Source organism: Tachyglossus aculeatus, chromosome 23 (genome assembly GCF_015852505.1).
Source record: "Tachyglossus aculeatus isolate mTacAcu1 chromosome 23, mTacAcu1.pri, whole genome shotgun sequence".
Classification (NCBI taxonomy): Eukaryota; Metazoa; Chordata; class Mammalia; order Monotremata; family Tachyglossidae; genus Tachyglossus; species Tachyglossus aculeatus.
In genome coordinates this window covers 16,908,808-16,925,381 of record NC_052088.1, presented here as the reverse complement: position 1 = coordinate 16,925,381, position 16,574 = coordinate 16,908,808, and the positions used below count along the sequence as shown (strand labels likewise).

General features: G+C 45.3%; 1 protein-coding gene across 3 annotated transcripts in view; it reads right to left on the bottom strand.

The window, feature by feature from the left end:
* The window catches only part of RASGRF2 (Ras protein specific guanine nucleotide releasing factor 2), a 209,110-nt gene that overhangs the window by 78,353 nt on the left and 114,183 nt on the right, over window positions 1–16,574 (bottom strand). For 2 of the 3 annotated variants that reach the window (XM_038765854.1, XM_038765856.1), the window contains exons 16-17: window positions 11,513–11,638; window positions 9,741–9,830 (exon numbers count right to left, since the gene is read on the bottom strand). In XM_038765854.1, coding sequence (XP_038621782.1) covers window positions 9,741–9,830; window positions 11,513–11,638 — 216 coding nt within the window. The remainder of the gene's footprint in view (window positions 1–9,740; window positions 9,831–11,512; window positions 11,639–16,574) is intronic. The other variant, XM_038765855.1, reaches the window with a different exon arrangement.

The window sequence follows — 16,574 nt, the reverse complement described above, 5'->3', positions numbered from 1 at the left end:
GAGTGCATATTGAGGGAGGGAGGGGAAAATAGAGTAGGCAGATGAGAGATTAATCAGGGAAGGCTTACTGGAGGAGATGCGGTTTCAGTAGGGCTTTAAAGATGAGGGGATATGTTGGAAACAAAGCGGGAGGAAGTTCCATGGTACAGTCACCCAGGTGAGGGGACTGAGAACAAGCTCGTGGGAATTATTGTAGTAATACTGGTTTGCACAGTCCCACTTGCAAACCAGTTCTCATCCCTGACAGGCTTATAAGCACTGGAACTAGTACACGACATAGAAATCAGATCTGATATGGCCCCTGTCCCACATGGTGCTCACAGTCTGAGAGGTAGGGAGAGCAGATAGGTTATCCCCATCATACAGATGACGAAACTGAGGCCCAAAGGGACAGGCCTAAGGTTCCACAGCAGGTCAGTAGCAGGGCTGGAATCACAACCCAGATCTCCTGGTTCCCAGGCTTACACTCTTTCCACTAGGCCACCCTGCCTCAGAAGCAGCATGAACTAGTGGAAAGAGCATGGGCCTAGCAGTCACCTGGGTTCTAATCTCTGCTCTGCCATTTAATAATAATAATAATAATAATAATAATAATAATAATAATAATAATGACATTTATTAAGCGCTTACTATGTGCAAAGCACTGCTCTAAGCGCTGGGGAGGTTACAAGGTGATCAGGTTGTCCCATGGGGGGCTCACAGTCTTAATCCCCATTTTACAGATGAGTTAACTGAGGCACAGAGAAGCTGAGTGACTTGCCCAAAGTCACACAGCTAATTGGCAGAGCCAGGATCTGAACCCATGGCCTCTGCCTCCAAAGCCCACGCTCTTTCCACTGAGCCACACTGCATTTGTCTGCTGTGTACGCCTGGGCTCGTCAATTCATTTCTCTGTGCCTCAGTTTCCTCATCTTTAAAATGGGGATTCAGACTATGAGCCCTGGAACAGGAACTGTGTCTAGCCCAATTATCTAGTATCTGGACCAGCAAAGAAGAAGAAAATAAAGAAGAAATTACTGGTGGATATAAAGTATAAGAAAAAGATATTTTTTCTATCTCCCAGCCAGTGCTTGGGTCACCTTCCTTCAGGTAGCATTAGGCCCTGAGGAGGGCCAGACCCAACCATGGCTCCAGGGACTCCAGAGAAGGTGGAGGGCACAAAGAATCCAAGAAAAGACATCCAGGGCCATGGAGAGCAAAGAGAAGGTAACTGGTCTTTTAGACCAGTTAAACTGGTCTTTTAACAGTCTTTTAGACTGTGAGCCCACTGTTGGGTAGGGACTGTCTCTATATATTGCCAACTTGTACTTCCCAAGCGCTTAGTACAGTGCTCTGCTCGCAGTAAGCGCTCAGTAAATATGACTGATTGATTGATTGATTGGTTCAGGAGCTGCACTGGTCCCCAGGATAGCCTGATAGATGGAGAGCATTGGAAAATGACCTTCAGGTCCACGCTGGCCAGATTCCCAGTGGGAGTAGGGGGGGTGGAAAGGGCAGGCCACAGCAGCAGCAGACAGCATGGAAACAGGGAAAGCCACAGGGAGATTATCCATAATTTCGATTATCTGAGCTCACAGTCTAGTCTATTAGGGAGGATAATTAAAAGTACCCTATCATCAATCTGACAATTTAGCTTTCTCATCATTGATTCCACAGGGCAACACAGAGTGATCATTTCAATCCCAGCTACAGGATTCCCATGACCAAAGCACTCTCCTGGAAACACAAGCAGCCTTCAGCTTAAAGGCCTGCGGAGAAGCCCTCCCATGCCCGGTGAATTCCCTTCCCAGGAAGCTGGCAGAGCTTTGGACTCAGATGGTTTCTGGTTGTACCAACCACCATAACACATAACATAGAGAAGCAGCGTGGTCAGTGGAAAAGCCCGGGCTTTGGAGTCAGAGGTCACGGGTTCAAATCCCGGCTCCGCCAATTGTCAGCTGTGTGACTTTGGGCAAGTCACTTCACTTCTCTGGGCCTCAGTGACCTCATCTGTAAAAGGGGGATTAAGACTGTGAGCCCCACGTGGGACAACCTGATCACCTTGGATCCCCCCAGTGCTTAGAACAGTGCTTTGCACATAGTAAGTGCTTAACAAATACTATCATCATCATCAACTGCTGCCACTCTTTCAAGGGGAACATGTCTAAATCAGCCCGGGGCTTTCTCCCATCCTGTACTCCTCCAGAATGTGAACAGGTGACACCCAGACACTTCCTCCTGCTTCCGGATATTGCCAGACACGCACGTCACATGTGGGGAAAGTACGGACTGTGGCACTGTTTGGGGATGCTAAGTGGACGGTGAAAGGTACTCTGTGTGCCAGGCAGGGATAAAGACAGCCATGGACTTAATGGAAAGAGCCCAGGCTTGGGAGCCCGAGGTCATGGGTTCTAATCCCCGTTCCACCACTTATCTGCTGTGTGACCTTGGGCAAGCCACTTCACTTCTCTGTGCCTCAGTTACCTCACCTGTAAAATGGGGATTAAGACTGTGAGCCCCACGTGGGACAACCTGATTACCTTGTATCTACCCCAGCGCTTAGAACAGTGCTTGGCACATAGTAAGTGCTTAACAAATACCATAATTATAATTATTATTATTATTATTGTTCACGCCACACTGGGTCAGCCAGAGCTGCTTGCTCCCATTTCCCAGGCCCAGGCTGAACTTTTGCTTCACTCCGAAGGGCTTCATGCACTTTATGGGTACGAGGAGCACTGGAAATCACTCAGGTCATTTGGGCTTTGCTTCTCGGCCTCCCTTTGCCTTTGTAGTGGGGGCCTCCCTGTGCTAAGTGCTCTGTGATTTCCTGGGAGCTGGTAGCTCTCCTCAAGAACCCAGAGGTCTCTGAGGGCCAAAGTGAGAAGCCTTCACTCGTGGGATGAGTTAAGACCAGGGCATAGCAGGGATTCTACATTATTCTGAATTCTAGCTGGGCCTCCAAATTTCCTCAAGTTGAACCCCCAGAAAGGCAGGGAACAGTCTCGTCTTCCTTCCCTTCCTCCCTCCCACAACCCAATTCCAGGGTCTCAGGTGGGGGGACTCTCTGAATGACATAAACCGCCCCCGATATCCTTGAACTTTGAAGGAACTGCCCCATTTTCCAGCCCCTCTCATCCTCTGTCTCAGGTGAGACTGCCTAGTAAATGCTGGGTACTAGGAGGAAGGGGAGGAGGAGAAAAAGGAAGAGAAAGAAGAGGACAAGGAAGAGGAGGAGGAGGAAGAGGAGAAAGAGGAAGAGGAAGGAGAGGAGGAGGAGGGAGGGGAGAAAGAGGACAAGGACGAGGAGGATGAGGAGCAACAACCCTGTTGTGTTCTGGGTTCAAACTGGGCCAACCCATCTCCAACTGGGTTGTTGCCGGGATGGAAGGGAAAGGTGTTATGTGTCACAAAGGCAAACTTCAATTTTCTCTTACAATGATAATTACACTTTTTAAATCAGTAGTACAGCTTCACAATAGCTACACAGGGAGGCGCTTCTCAGTGTGAAGAGGAGTATTTAGCTATTAAGTTTCCTTGTATTGCTAAGCAACAGTTTTGTTAAAATCAAACAGCTTGAGATTCGGGAGCAGAAGAAAACATGAGTCTATTCAAGCCATGTCTTACTTAGCTGGTGATTCTAGAAGGGGGACAGTGCTCTCAAGTCTTGAAATACAAGGATAATCTAAACCAACTTATTAATTTCAGGTTGTCCCCTAATTTTGCAAGTATTTGATGGGTGTCTTGCATGGAAATGCAATAAACCAGATGAAACTCTGCTATTTGCTTCAATCAGAAAACAAGCCACCTGGAAAACCCCTCATTAAGACCATTTTGTTTAAACAATTGCTTAAGGAAAGTTCCCTCTATGCTATGGCTGCATGGGTTGCTCAGAATTTTAATGAACTCTCATTACAAAAATGAATCCCTTAGTAGCTCACTAAGGAGAAAGCGCCTAAAGTAGGACCAGACAAGTAACAGTTAAGGTTCTGTGTTGTCTGCCCTTCCCTTCTCTTCACAAGTTTATTACAGCATCCCACATCATAGAAACCCCTCAGCCATCTGTACCACATATATCCATACTTATTCTCATCTTCAGCACTTAAGATAATGCATTTATTCAACTAAACGTTAAACTATTTATGTTGCTCACTCTTGGCACTTATGAACTTTATTTATACCCTCCTTAACACATTTGTGTATCTAGGGCTGCTCAATTTATTTCAACCACATTACTTGAAAATAGTTTTATGTTGCTTTCCCCAATTAGCATGTAAGCCCTTGTCTGCTGGAAATTTGTCACTGTAATTCTGAACTTCCCAAGCATCTAATACAGTCCACTGTGCCAAGTGGGGGCTCAATAAATACTACTACCACTACAGAACTGGTATGGGTGAGGAGTCAGGGGATTCTCCTCCTAAGAACTCTTCGTTTCATTGTAAGCAATTTTTATGTTGGTTTGTTTAACTTGTAAATTATTGTTCCTAAATTCACACTCCTTGCTGTCCATTACTACCAATGCCTCAAAGCAGCCAAATTCAATCTGTTTGTACTCCAGAAATCCACGTTTACTCAGGTAAATGGGCACACCCACACTCACTTTAGATTAGAAAAATGTCTTCGTGCACAGAACAGGTATGTGTGTAAAGTGGGCATGGGGAACGTTGGGAAGACTCTGATTATTAGTGCTTCGTATGTGCTAAATGCTGGAACAGATACATGATTATCAGATCTGGCACAGTCTCATCCCACAAGAGGCTCACAATATATCTTGTCCCTATTTTACAGGTGAGGAAACTGGGGCACAGAGGAGTTAAGTGACTTGCCCACAGTCACACAGCAGAGCTGGGATCAGAACCCAAGTCTTCTAACTCCCAGGCCTGTGCTCTTTTCACTAGGCCACAATGCTCCTCTAGATTTTTGATTGTCTCAAAAATCTAACGGAGATTTCACACCAACCCTTTTTCACCACAAAACATTAATATATTTATCTTTTCTGCTAGGCCCCAGTGAGAGAGAGTGCGCTGCTCCCCGAGACACAGGAATGGCCAATTCTGCCCATTCTGGACTCAGTATCCCACCCTGCCACTTCTCCGGAAGGAATGACCTTCCATTTGGGGTGGTAGCCAGGCCGAATTCCCATGGCACCAGGCGGATCTTCACAATCCCTTTCCGGCTTTATACAGTTTCAATTTGCTTTGGACCAAGCCGCTCCCCTGAGGCTCAGAGGAACTGAATGTGGCCCCTGGCAACTGGGGGGCTACTGCCTTCTCCCCTGCTGTCGACACTCTTTCCTGTCTGGTTGCCCTTCCACTGTTTGCTAGAAGAATTCACCACTCTAACCCAATCTGCAGGCTAAATGAGACTCTGGGATAAAGGAGGGAGGTTCATTCATTCATTCAATTGTATTTATTGAGCGCTTATTGTGTGCAGAGCATTGTACTAAGCACTTGGGAAGTCCAAGTTGGCAACATATAGAGATGGTCCCTACCCAACAACGGGCTCACAGTCTAGGAGTGGGGGACAGACGACAAAACAAAACATGTGGACGGGTGTCAAGTCATCAGAATAAATAGAAATAAAGCTAGATGTACATCATTAACAAAATAAACAGAATAATAAATGTGTACAAGTAAAATAGAGTAATAAATCCGTACAAACATCTATACAGGTGCTATGGGGAGGGGAAGGAGGTAGGGTGGTGCCTGCCAGTCTCCTAAAGGGGGCTGGGTTCTAATCCCAGCTCCACCACTTGTTTATTGTTTGACATTGAGCAAGGCACCTCTCTGTACCTCAGTTTCCTCAACTGTAATACTGAGATTCAATACCTTCTGAGACTCCTTCTTAGACTGTGATCCCCATGTGGGACAGGAACTATGTCCAACTTGATTAATTTGTATCTACCCCAGAGCTTAAAACAACGCTTGACACATACGTAGAAAGCACTTACCCTACCCCCATCCCCCCCGCCCTACCTCCTTCCCCTCCCCACAGCACCCGTACATGTTTGCACAAATTTATTACTCTATTTTACTTGCACAGATTTATTACTCTATTTTACTTGTACATATTTACTATTCTATTTATTGTGTTAATGATGTGCATTTAGCTTTAATTCTATTTGTTCTGACGACTTGACACCTGTCCACATGTTTTGTTTTGTTGTCTGTCTCCCCTTTCTAGACTGTGAGCCCGTTGTTGGATAGGGACCATCTCTATATGTTGCCAACCTGTACTTCCCAAGCGCTTAGTACGGTGCTCTGCACACAGTAAGTGCTTAATAAACACAATTGAATGAATGAATGAAAATACCATAAAAAGGCAAACACCCAATACTTCCAAGCACTTGGGCACTCAAAGCCCTCAAGTACACAGATTTTCAAGACTACTGCTTCCTCCTACTTGGAGATTATTTTAGTGTCTGTCTCCACCACTAGATTGTTAAGTCCTTAAGGACAATTATGTCTACTAACTCTATTGAATCAATCAATCAATGGTATTTATTGGCCTCGCTGTGTGTGGAGCACTATATCAACTGCTTTGGAAAGTACAATACAATACAGTTGGTCAAAGTGACCCCTGCCCATAAGGAGTTTATAGCCTACAGGGGGAGAGAGATGTTAAAGTAGATTAGGGATAAGGGAAATAGTAGGATATAAGAGTATTTACATAAGTATGGCAGGCTTGGAGGAGTCTCAAAGTGCTCAAGGGCTACAAAGCCAGATTCATAATCAATGCAAAGGGGAGGGTGGTAAAAATCACATTTCCTCCAAAAGGCTTTCCCGTTTGGTCTGGGAAAGCCTTTTGGAGGAGATGTGATTTTAGGAGGGTTTTGAAGGAGGGCTCCCTAAGCATTTAGTACAGTGCTCAGACCCATTCAATTTGTTTTAAGGCTAACATACTCGATTTTGCGAAGAAGTCATAAAAAATGTTTCCCACCCTTTATTTCTGTCATCTTTTCCAGACGTTCTTCTTATAATAATAATAATGATGATGGCATTTATTAAGCACTTACTATGTGCCAAGCACTGTTCTAAGCACTGGGGAGGTTACAAGGTGATCAGGTTTTCCCACAGGGGGCTCACGGTCTTAATCCCCATTTTACAGATGAGGGAACTGAGGCACAGAGAAGCTAAGTGACTTGCCCAAGGTCGCACAGCAAACATGTGGCAGAGTCGGGTTTCAAACCCATGACCTCTGACTCCCAAGCCCGGGCTCTTTCCACTGAGCCGCGCTGCTTCTTATCCTTGGCTTACCTTGACCCACCATCACTCAATTCACAAGACCTAGAAAATTCACAGCCCAAGGCAGGCCACCTGCAGTAGGGTAAAATTCTGTACACTAGGAGCTGACAGCAAAGACTAAATAAAGCATCAGACCATGTACATATACACCTCAAGATGACACTGAACAACGATGAAATATTCCTCTGTAAACACCAGGTTCTTGAAGTGTTATTGCTAAAGCCATTTGGGGCCTTCTAAATCATAACGCAACCTTGCTTCAGTGTCACAACTCAATGTGCTCAATGAAGTTATTAAGAACCGAAATCCATTTCCAATTACACAGTTTCACATCTCAGATGGAATGTGTTTTTTCCTCAATTTTCACCCAAAAAGTCCCCTCCCCGATCCTCCTCTTGTCTAATACCAGGGGTACAAATCAGTTTAAGAAATCCTGGCCCTTGATTATTTTAAGGTAGACCAAATTTTTCATGAAGTTGCACAGCAAGAAAAAATCAAATTATTCAAAATATATCAATATCACCATTAAGAGCATAATGAAGATCCTTTACCTAAGAAAGACTCACTGTAAAGTGAGTTATTGCAAACTGAAATCAATAATAACTAGAAAAATACTTGTGACAATTCCCTAAAGAGATTCAATATCATCACTGCAGGCTGTTAGGTACAATTTTAATGGCCCTTCCTGAGAGCAAGTTTTAGGACTGCTGAGTTCAATTTTCATATAAAAATACATCTTGCTTGACTTGCCCAAAATGTACTGGGTTTAGCCAATGCAGCAGAAACTGAATTCAGTCAGTCTGCACTCTCTAATTCAGAGAGAATTTACATAATTACTATAGAGGTCCATGCGCATCATGCATATTCCTCTGCTTATTTTATCATCAATTTGTATGGCTTCCTAATGAAAGCTATAAATATAAATCTTCCTGTCTGATTTCAAAACAGGGACCCTCTTGCTTTCCATCTTCTCAAATCATTTTTCAAATACATTAATTCCTAAATTAATTCAAATTATGTTCTCTATTCATTTAGGAGAACGTATTCAGCAAGAGCTAAAATTCTTAAAGAATCTCTAACCCATTTTTAAAAGTTCCACCCTTCGTATATCTTCCTTTGTACCCTTAATGGGAACATATGGAGAAAATAATATTAAATTCTTACAGTTCCCCTTATTTTCATTCATTCAATCGTATTTATTGAGCGCTTACTGTGTGCAGAGCACTGTACTAAGCGCTTGGGAAGTACAAGTTGGTAACAGAGGCACAGATAAATTAAGTGACAAACAAGGTCACACAGTAGTTAAGTGGCAGAGTGAGGATTAGAACCCAGATCCTTCTTATTCCCAGGCCCATGCTCTATTCGCTAGGCCATGCTACTTCCAAAATGCTGAGTGAAAACTCACGCTCTAGGAGAAATGGTCATACTTTCAAAAAGGTAACAAGAAGGATACAATCAAGGGCTGTAACAAGCTCAATTCTCCCTTATCTTGAATACTGTCTGAATTACAGGCTGTGGTTGTGAGACATTGAAGATATCGTGATTACAAAGGTCAATGAAAGACGTTTCAAAGCCTTGGCCCGTTGCATTTACCTATCTGTAAAACGGAGATTAAAGCTGTGAGCCCCACGTGGGACATGGACTAACTGAAAGTGCTTAGAACAGTACCTGTAACATATTGAGCACTTTACAGGTATCTTAAAAAAAAAACCACCATTGGGAAATGAGGAAACACTGAGCTGACAATGCACATCTACCTGGACAGAACACGCTGCAACATGAGAAGCATCAGCTGTGCTCCTGTGTGAGCATCGGTCGAGGCCAGAGTACTATAATGCACGTTTTCCTTGTCCCAAGCCACTCCAAGGATGCAACCCCCTATATCATCATCATCATTATCATCAATCGTATTTATTGAGCGCTTACTATGTGCACAGCACTGTACTAAGCACTTGGGAAGTACAAATTGGCAACATATAGAGACAGTCCCTACCCAACAGTGGGCTCACAGTCTAAAAGGGGGAGACAGAGAACAAAACCAAACATACTAACAAAATAAAATAAATAGAATAGATATGTACAAGTAAAATAAATAAATAGAGTAATAAATATGTACAAACATATATACATATATACAGGTGCTGTGGGGAAGGGAAGGAGGTAAGATGGGGGGGATGGAGTCAACACCTTCAATGATCTGACAGCAAAACTCGGAGTGACTTCCACATGGGACACTTCCTGGGTTTACTCACTGGGCACAAACAACTCCCGCACACTCCCAGTTGGTCCCTGTAGGATTCATTCTATGGACAGGGACTGTGTTTAATTCCCACCTGTGTAATTTCTCTCAGCGCTTAGTATACTGTTCTGCACACAGAAAGCGCTTAGTACTATTGCAACTACTTTGGGATCTGTGGAGTCCAGCTGCAAGGACACAAAAGGGCCACCGTGGCACCTTAAAAACAGAGTCGGAAGCCAGCTTTCCCCAGGATTCCACCCCTCCCTCGCACTTCTCACCTGGTGGACTTCCATGTCCCGCTGCGGCCGTGGCAATGGCGAAAGCTGAGGCTGGAGACACGGAACAGTGGGTGCTGTCAGCAGCCTGCCCTGTTCAATCAAAAAGAATAAAGCAAGAGATGGAGAGAAACATCAAACCATCTTGAAATAAGCCCAGACCCACCAATGACATTATAATTCTGATTCAGCCTGCACTTTGCTTCCATCTCTAGATTGTAAGCTTGTTGTGGGCAGGGAATGTATCTGTTTATTGTTATATTGTACTCTCCCAAGTGCTTAACACAGTGCTCTGCACACAGTGCTCAAAAAATACAACTGAATGAATTTGAACACGTTCAGACTTTTGGGCAGAAGTTGGAAATCCCATCCACTGCACTGGGAAAGTTCACCCAGATTCCAAATACAAGTGGCAATTCCCCCTTGCGTTGCAGGCTAAGACTGAGCTGTTTTTAAGTGTGGCTGGTGGCTAGAGATGTCTAGGCATACAGCAGGCGCTGGGGGAGGACAGAAGCAGCGTGGCCTAATGGATATAGCACAGCCCTAGGAGTCAGAAGGACCTGGGTTCTAATCCAGGCTCCATCACTTGTCTACTGAGTGACCTTGGGTAAGCCACTTTACTTCTCTGGGCTTCAGTTCCCTCATATGTAAAACGGAAATTAAGGCTGTGAGCCCCACGTCGAAAACAGACTGCGTCTAACCTGACAAGTTTGTATCTACCCCAGTGCTTAGTTCAGTGCCTGTCATGTAATAAGCACTTAAATGCCACATTCACAATTTCTGCCTCCCTCCTACATGCAGCAGAGGACTGTGTATATAAACTTGACAATGTGACCATCAGGCCCAGGTTGGGCTGCTGTGGGGCAAGTCTGGAGCCTAGAGCACATACGGTAATAATAATAATAATTATTATTATTGCATTTATTAAGCATTTACTCTATGCAAATCACTGTTCTAAGCGCTGGGGTGGTTACAAGGTGATCAGGTTGTCCCACAGGGGGCTCGCAGTCTTCATCCCCATTTTACAGATGAGTGAACTGAGGCCCAGAGAAGATAAGTGACTTGCCCAAAGTCACACAGCTGACAATTGGCAGAACAGGATTCAAACCCATGACCTCTGACTCCAAAGCCCATGCTCTTTCCACAGAGCCACTCTGCTTCTCGGTAGAGTGTGAGCCCATTGCAGACCAAGAATGTGTCTCATGCTACTGCTGTTTTCTCCCAAGTGTTTACAGAACAGTGTATGGCACCGAGTGGGCACTCAATAAACACTATCAGAACTTCTTCTGCTGGCCATCTGCCATTGGCATGGCTTCCTTCCCACCTCCTCACCACTCTGGCAGGGAGAGGGGCAGGCTCAAACCGCCATGAAGTCGGTAAATCTCTGATTCCAATGAAAGAAAATGGAGAGAGACCAAGGGGCAGCAGAGGGAGGTTGCTTTCCCTTTCACGGTTCCCACGGGTGCCCTCGGTAGCTACAGACAAGAGAACCAAGCTCATTAACTGTTCTCGCACCAGGAACAGCTTCTACCCACCGGGATACAAAACTCTCAAGTTTTATACGGCGTCTCATTAAATGGTTGTGCTGCCCATACATGCCTGTAATGCAGGTAGTGGATTTAAAATCTGGATATTTATTTGCTTACTGGTAGGGTAGTGGGCTACACCTGGCTCATTTTTACATCAGAGACAGGGGAAGGTTACTGAGCAAGTAGTACTGGAGGGAGTTGAGATTCATCCCGGTTTTACTTTTCGGTGTAGGTTGCTGGACTCACCTGGCTGGCGGTAGCGGAGATGATGAGGGGTGGAGGGGGATCTGCAGGGGGATAGTTCTGCCGTATCCGCAGGCGGGGCACTCTCAGGAATCGGTCGGTCCAGCGACGCAGACTCTAGGACAGCTGCTTTAAAAGAGGACGGATTTCAGGACCACACTGCTTCTGCCCTCCCCCTGCGCCCTCCAATGTCGCGGCAAGTGTGAGGGAAGGGAGGAGGTGGGGATGTGGGCCTTAAAGACACTCCCTAATGGAAAAATAGTAGGACTAAGAGTCTAGAGACCCAGATTCCAATCTCAGCTCTGTCTCTGGCCTGCTGGGTGACCTTGAGCGGGCCACTTAACTCATTCATTCAATCAATCACTCATTCATTCAATCGTATTTATTGAGCGCTTACTCAATAAATAACCTTTCCGAGTCTCAGTTTCCTCAATTATAAAAAGGGATAAGAAAGGTAGTGAGGCCTGTATGGGACAAGGATGGCGAACAATGTAATGACCTAGTATCTACTCCAGTCCTTAGAAGAGAGTGAAAAAAAATAGTCATTCCTGGACTAGAGGAGGATTTCTTTGTAGCAGCTTTTTTTAAAAAAAATGGCATTTATTAGGCGCTTACTATGTGCAAAGCACTGTTCTAAGCGCTGGGGAGGTTACAAGGTGATCAGGTTGTCCCACAGGGGGCTCACAGTCTTCTTCCCCACTGTACAGTTGAGGGAACTGAGGCACAGATAAGTCAAGTGACTTGCCCAAAGTCACACAGCTGACACTTGGCAGAGCCGGGATTCGAACCCATGACCTCTGACTCCAAAGCCCATGCTCTTTCCACTGAGCCAGTTTGTGCCTCCCTGGAGTTCATGCACATTCTCCTTCCCCCTAAACCCTGGATGTTGCTCCACTTCTTTTGGCTATCCAACACCCCTACAGGTTTCTCGCTGCCCACTCCCTCTGAGAGGTTCCACAGATAATAAGACGACCGTCTCTATATGTTGCCGACTTGTACTTTCCAAGCGCTTAGTACAGTGCTCAATACGATTGAATGAATGAATGAAATAATGGTATTTGTTAAGCACTTACTATGTGCCAAGCACTGTTTTAAGCACTGGGGTAGATACAAGGTAATCAGGTTGTCCCACGTGGTGGCTCACAATCTTAATCCCCATTTTACAGATGAGTTAAGGCACAGAAAAGTTGGGTGACTTGCCCAAGGTCACAGAGCAGACAAGTGGCAGACACAAGATTAGAACCCATGTCCTCTGATTCCCAAGCCCGTGCTCTTTCCACTAAGCCACACTGCTTCTCAATTCCAACTCCCATCCAGTCATTACTCTCCATGATCAATGAGATTCTTAAGCAGCTCCAAGCAACTCCTCCTTGCATTATTATTATTAACAATGATAATAGTAATAGGGATAATTGTGCACCGTTTTAAGTGCTAGGATAGATACAAGGTAATCAGGTTAGACACAGTCCCTGTCCCACAGTCTTCATCTCCATTTTACAGATGAGGTAACAGAGGCACAGAGAAGTGAAGTGATTTGCCCAAGGTCAGACAGCAGACAAGTGGCACAGCCTGGATTAGAATCCGGGTCCTTCTGATGCCCAGGCCTATGCTCTATCCACTGGGCCACGCTAGCTTCTCTATCCCTTCTTACCACCTGCAAGCTCCCATTAGTTCTTCCCCTGATAAGAACTTGGCATCCCTCTAGGCCCTGAATCTTTCTCTTCCTCCTCTAGTAAGCTGTCAGCAAAGCCATCTAATGAGCAGCTCCCTCTGCTACACTGCAGTCCCACCCTGAATTTCACACTAACAGATTTTTCAGTGCCCTTGATAATTCAGCAGAACCCCTTTTCCCCCTTATTCTGGAGTGTTTCCATTGATTTTATTCATTCATTCATTCAATCATATTTATTGAGCGCTTACTGTGTGCAGAGCACTGTACTAAGCGTTGGGAAGTACAAGTTGGCAGCATATACAGACGGTCCCTACCCTACAATGGGCTCACAGTCTATAAGGGGGAATAATGGCATTTACTAAGCACTTACTATGTGCAAAGCACTGTTCTAAGCGCTGGGGAGGTTACAAGGTGATCAGGTTGTCCCTCGGGGCGGGGGGGGGGGTGTCACAGTCTTCATCCCTATTTTACAGATGAGGTCACAGGCAAAGAGAAGTGAAGTGTCTTGCCCAAAGTCACACAGCTGACAAGTGGAGGAGCCAGGGTTTGAACCCTTGATCTTTGACTCCAAAGCCCGTGCTCCTTCCACTGAGCCGTGCTGCTTCTCTTTGATCCAGGGGCTCACAGCATGTCAGCTGCAAAACACTAACAGCAAGATATCTGCTGGGTTCCCCGAGCCTGTAAAGAACACACAGGCCCCAAAACAGGGAGCATCAGGTGGCTTACTTGAATGGCACACTTACATCAAGCAGGGCACAGTGACTTGTTAAAAAAAAATTCTACAATGTCAGGTTTACTTTCCATACAGTTTCTTCATAATTCTGCCACGGAAAAAGAACAAGCATAATCCCAAATCAATGTTCCTGGTTTGACTCAAAGAAGTCAGGCACGTAGGGCGGTAGGAAAAAAAAAGTCAGCAAAAAGTGTCTAATGAAAAAGAGCTGGTTGGCTCGGGCACACACATTACATGCCTCAAGGTGAGGAAAGCCAAGAAATACACTTTACGGCCGAGATTTGAATCCTCGGGAGCAATGGTGGGAGAAAAATCCATGAACATTTCCTTAGAGCTTCCCTACTTTTCTGTTCAGTTGCGAAGGGTAAAAACACAGCTCTGTGCCCAGAATGAGTTCTCAGCTGTCTGGTTTGAGCTGAGATTCCTCAGAGTAATGGGGAGAAGTGGGTTAAAAAAAACAAACAAAAAACGTGGAGACTAGGAACATTCTCTTTCAAATCACAAGATGTGTTCAAACTGTAGCACCCCAGCAAGGCCTTAAAGGTTGCCCTGCCCAGATAGGTTTGAATCGGGTTGGCAGGGATAATGTAAAAGGGAATTCAGACCAGGGGCCAAGGAAACAGTGTGGCCTAGTGGATAGAGCACAGGCCTGGGATTTTGAAGGACCTGGTTTCTAATCCCAGCTCTGCCACTTGTCCGCTGTGTGACCTTGGACAAGTCACTTAACTTCTCTGAGCTTCAGTTACCTCATTTGTAAAATGGGGTTAAGACTGTCAGCCCCATGTGGGACAGGGACTGTGTCCAACCTAATTAACTTGTATTAACCAGTGCTTAGTACAGAGCCTGGCACGTAGTAAGCACTTAAATACCACAAGAGGGGCAGGGAGGACTAAAAAAACCAGGAAACATACGGCACCTCTTGCCCTCTCCCACATTTCCTTTGATTTTCATGAGGGTGTGGTCTCGGGGTTCTTGTGAGCTGTCTTGTGAGTGCCCCTGCCACCAAAAATGGAAGCTGACCATGAGGAAAGGCTGTGAAAAGTGTGAACACGTTACTCCAGATTACTTGACACACAGAATAATAATTCTGTGGAAAGTGGAAAGAGCCCGGGCTTGGGAGCCAGGTCATGGGTTTGAATTCCAATTCCGCCGCTTGTCAGTTGTGTGACCTTGGGCAAGCCACTTAACTTCTCTGTGCCTCAATTCCCTCATCTGTCAAATGGAGATTAAGACTGTGAGCCCCGTGTGGGACAACCTGATCACCTTGTATCCCCCCCAGCGCTTAGAACAGTGATAGTAAGCGTTTAACAAATACCATCATCACCACGACCTCCCTGAAGGTCCTGCCTTGCCCACACCTAAGACATATTTTAGCTACTGGTTGATCAGCCCCGAGGAGTGAGAGATCCTGCTACAACAAGCAATATCTTGTGACCCCTCCTTTCTAATTGTGTTGCTGGACACAAGTGGGTCTTAGTAGGGAGACAGCTTTTCTCCACTGCCTCATGGGCACTCTTTGCCTGCCTCCAGTGAGTGTCCACTCCTCCGAGGGGGAGGACCCCGGGGTCCAATGCTACTGTCACAGTAGTTCTGTCTTTTTCAGGGAATTTGTTAAGCACTTATTATGTGCCAACGACTGTACTAAGTGCTGGAGTAGATACAAGATACACAAGTTGGACACAGTCCTTGTCCCACTTGGAGCTTACATTCTAAGTAGGAGGGAGTAGGATTTAATAATAATAATAATAATAATAATAATAATAATAATAATAATAATAATAATGGCATTTATTAAGCGCTTACTATGTGCAAAGCACTGTTCTAAGCGCTGGGGAGGTTACACGGTGATCAGGTTGTCCCACGGGCTTAATCCCCATTTTACAGATGAGGTAACTGAGGCACAGAGAAGTTAAGTGACTTAACCAAAGTCACACAGCTGACGATTGGCGGAGCCGGGATTTGAACCCATTAATCTCCAGTAGAGATGAGGCAACAGAGGTATAAGGAAGTTAAATGACTTGCCCAAGGTCACAGAGCAGACAAATGGAAGAACCAGGATTAGAACCCAGGCCTTTCTGACTCCCGGGTCTGTGCTCCATCCACTAGGTCTTACTGCTTCTCAATTTTTATGCAGGAGTCAGAGAAATTAACAGAAATAAGCACTAAAGTTCCGTCCAGGGTGACCGAAACATTATAATAAAAGCTGTGTTATACGGCACCTTACTAACCAGAAAGCTCAACAATCAACACTTGGGATATCATCCATTCAAGGCAACTGTGGCTGATGGAACCCTTGAGGAGTATCTGATATTTAAGTCTCGGTAGGTGCTGGCATAAACCCTCTGCCACTCAAATTAGTGGAAGTCTTAACTCACCCAACTAAGCGAGCTCCTTCCCCTCACTGATGTTCCCCCTTCGGTTTCAAGTTGTCTATGCTCCATCTGCCCTGAGAGGCCGATTTTTTGATCCACTAATGTGATCTGCAAACAGTCCCCTCTCTTTCAAAGCCAGCTTCGGCACAGCTACTGGCTGTTGTGATCAATCAATCAATCAATCAATCGTATTTATTGAGCGCTTACTATGTGCAGAGCACTGTACTAAGCGCTTGGGAAGTACAAATTGGCATCACATAGAGACAGTCCCTACCCGATAGTGGGCTC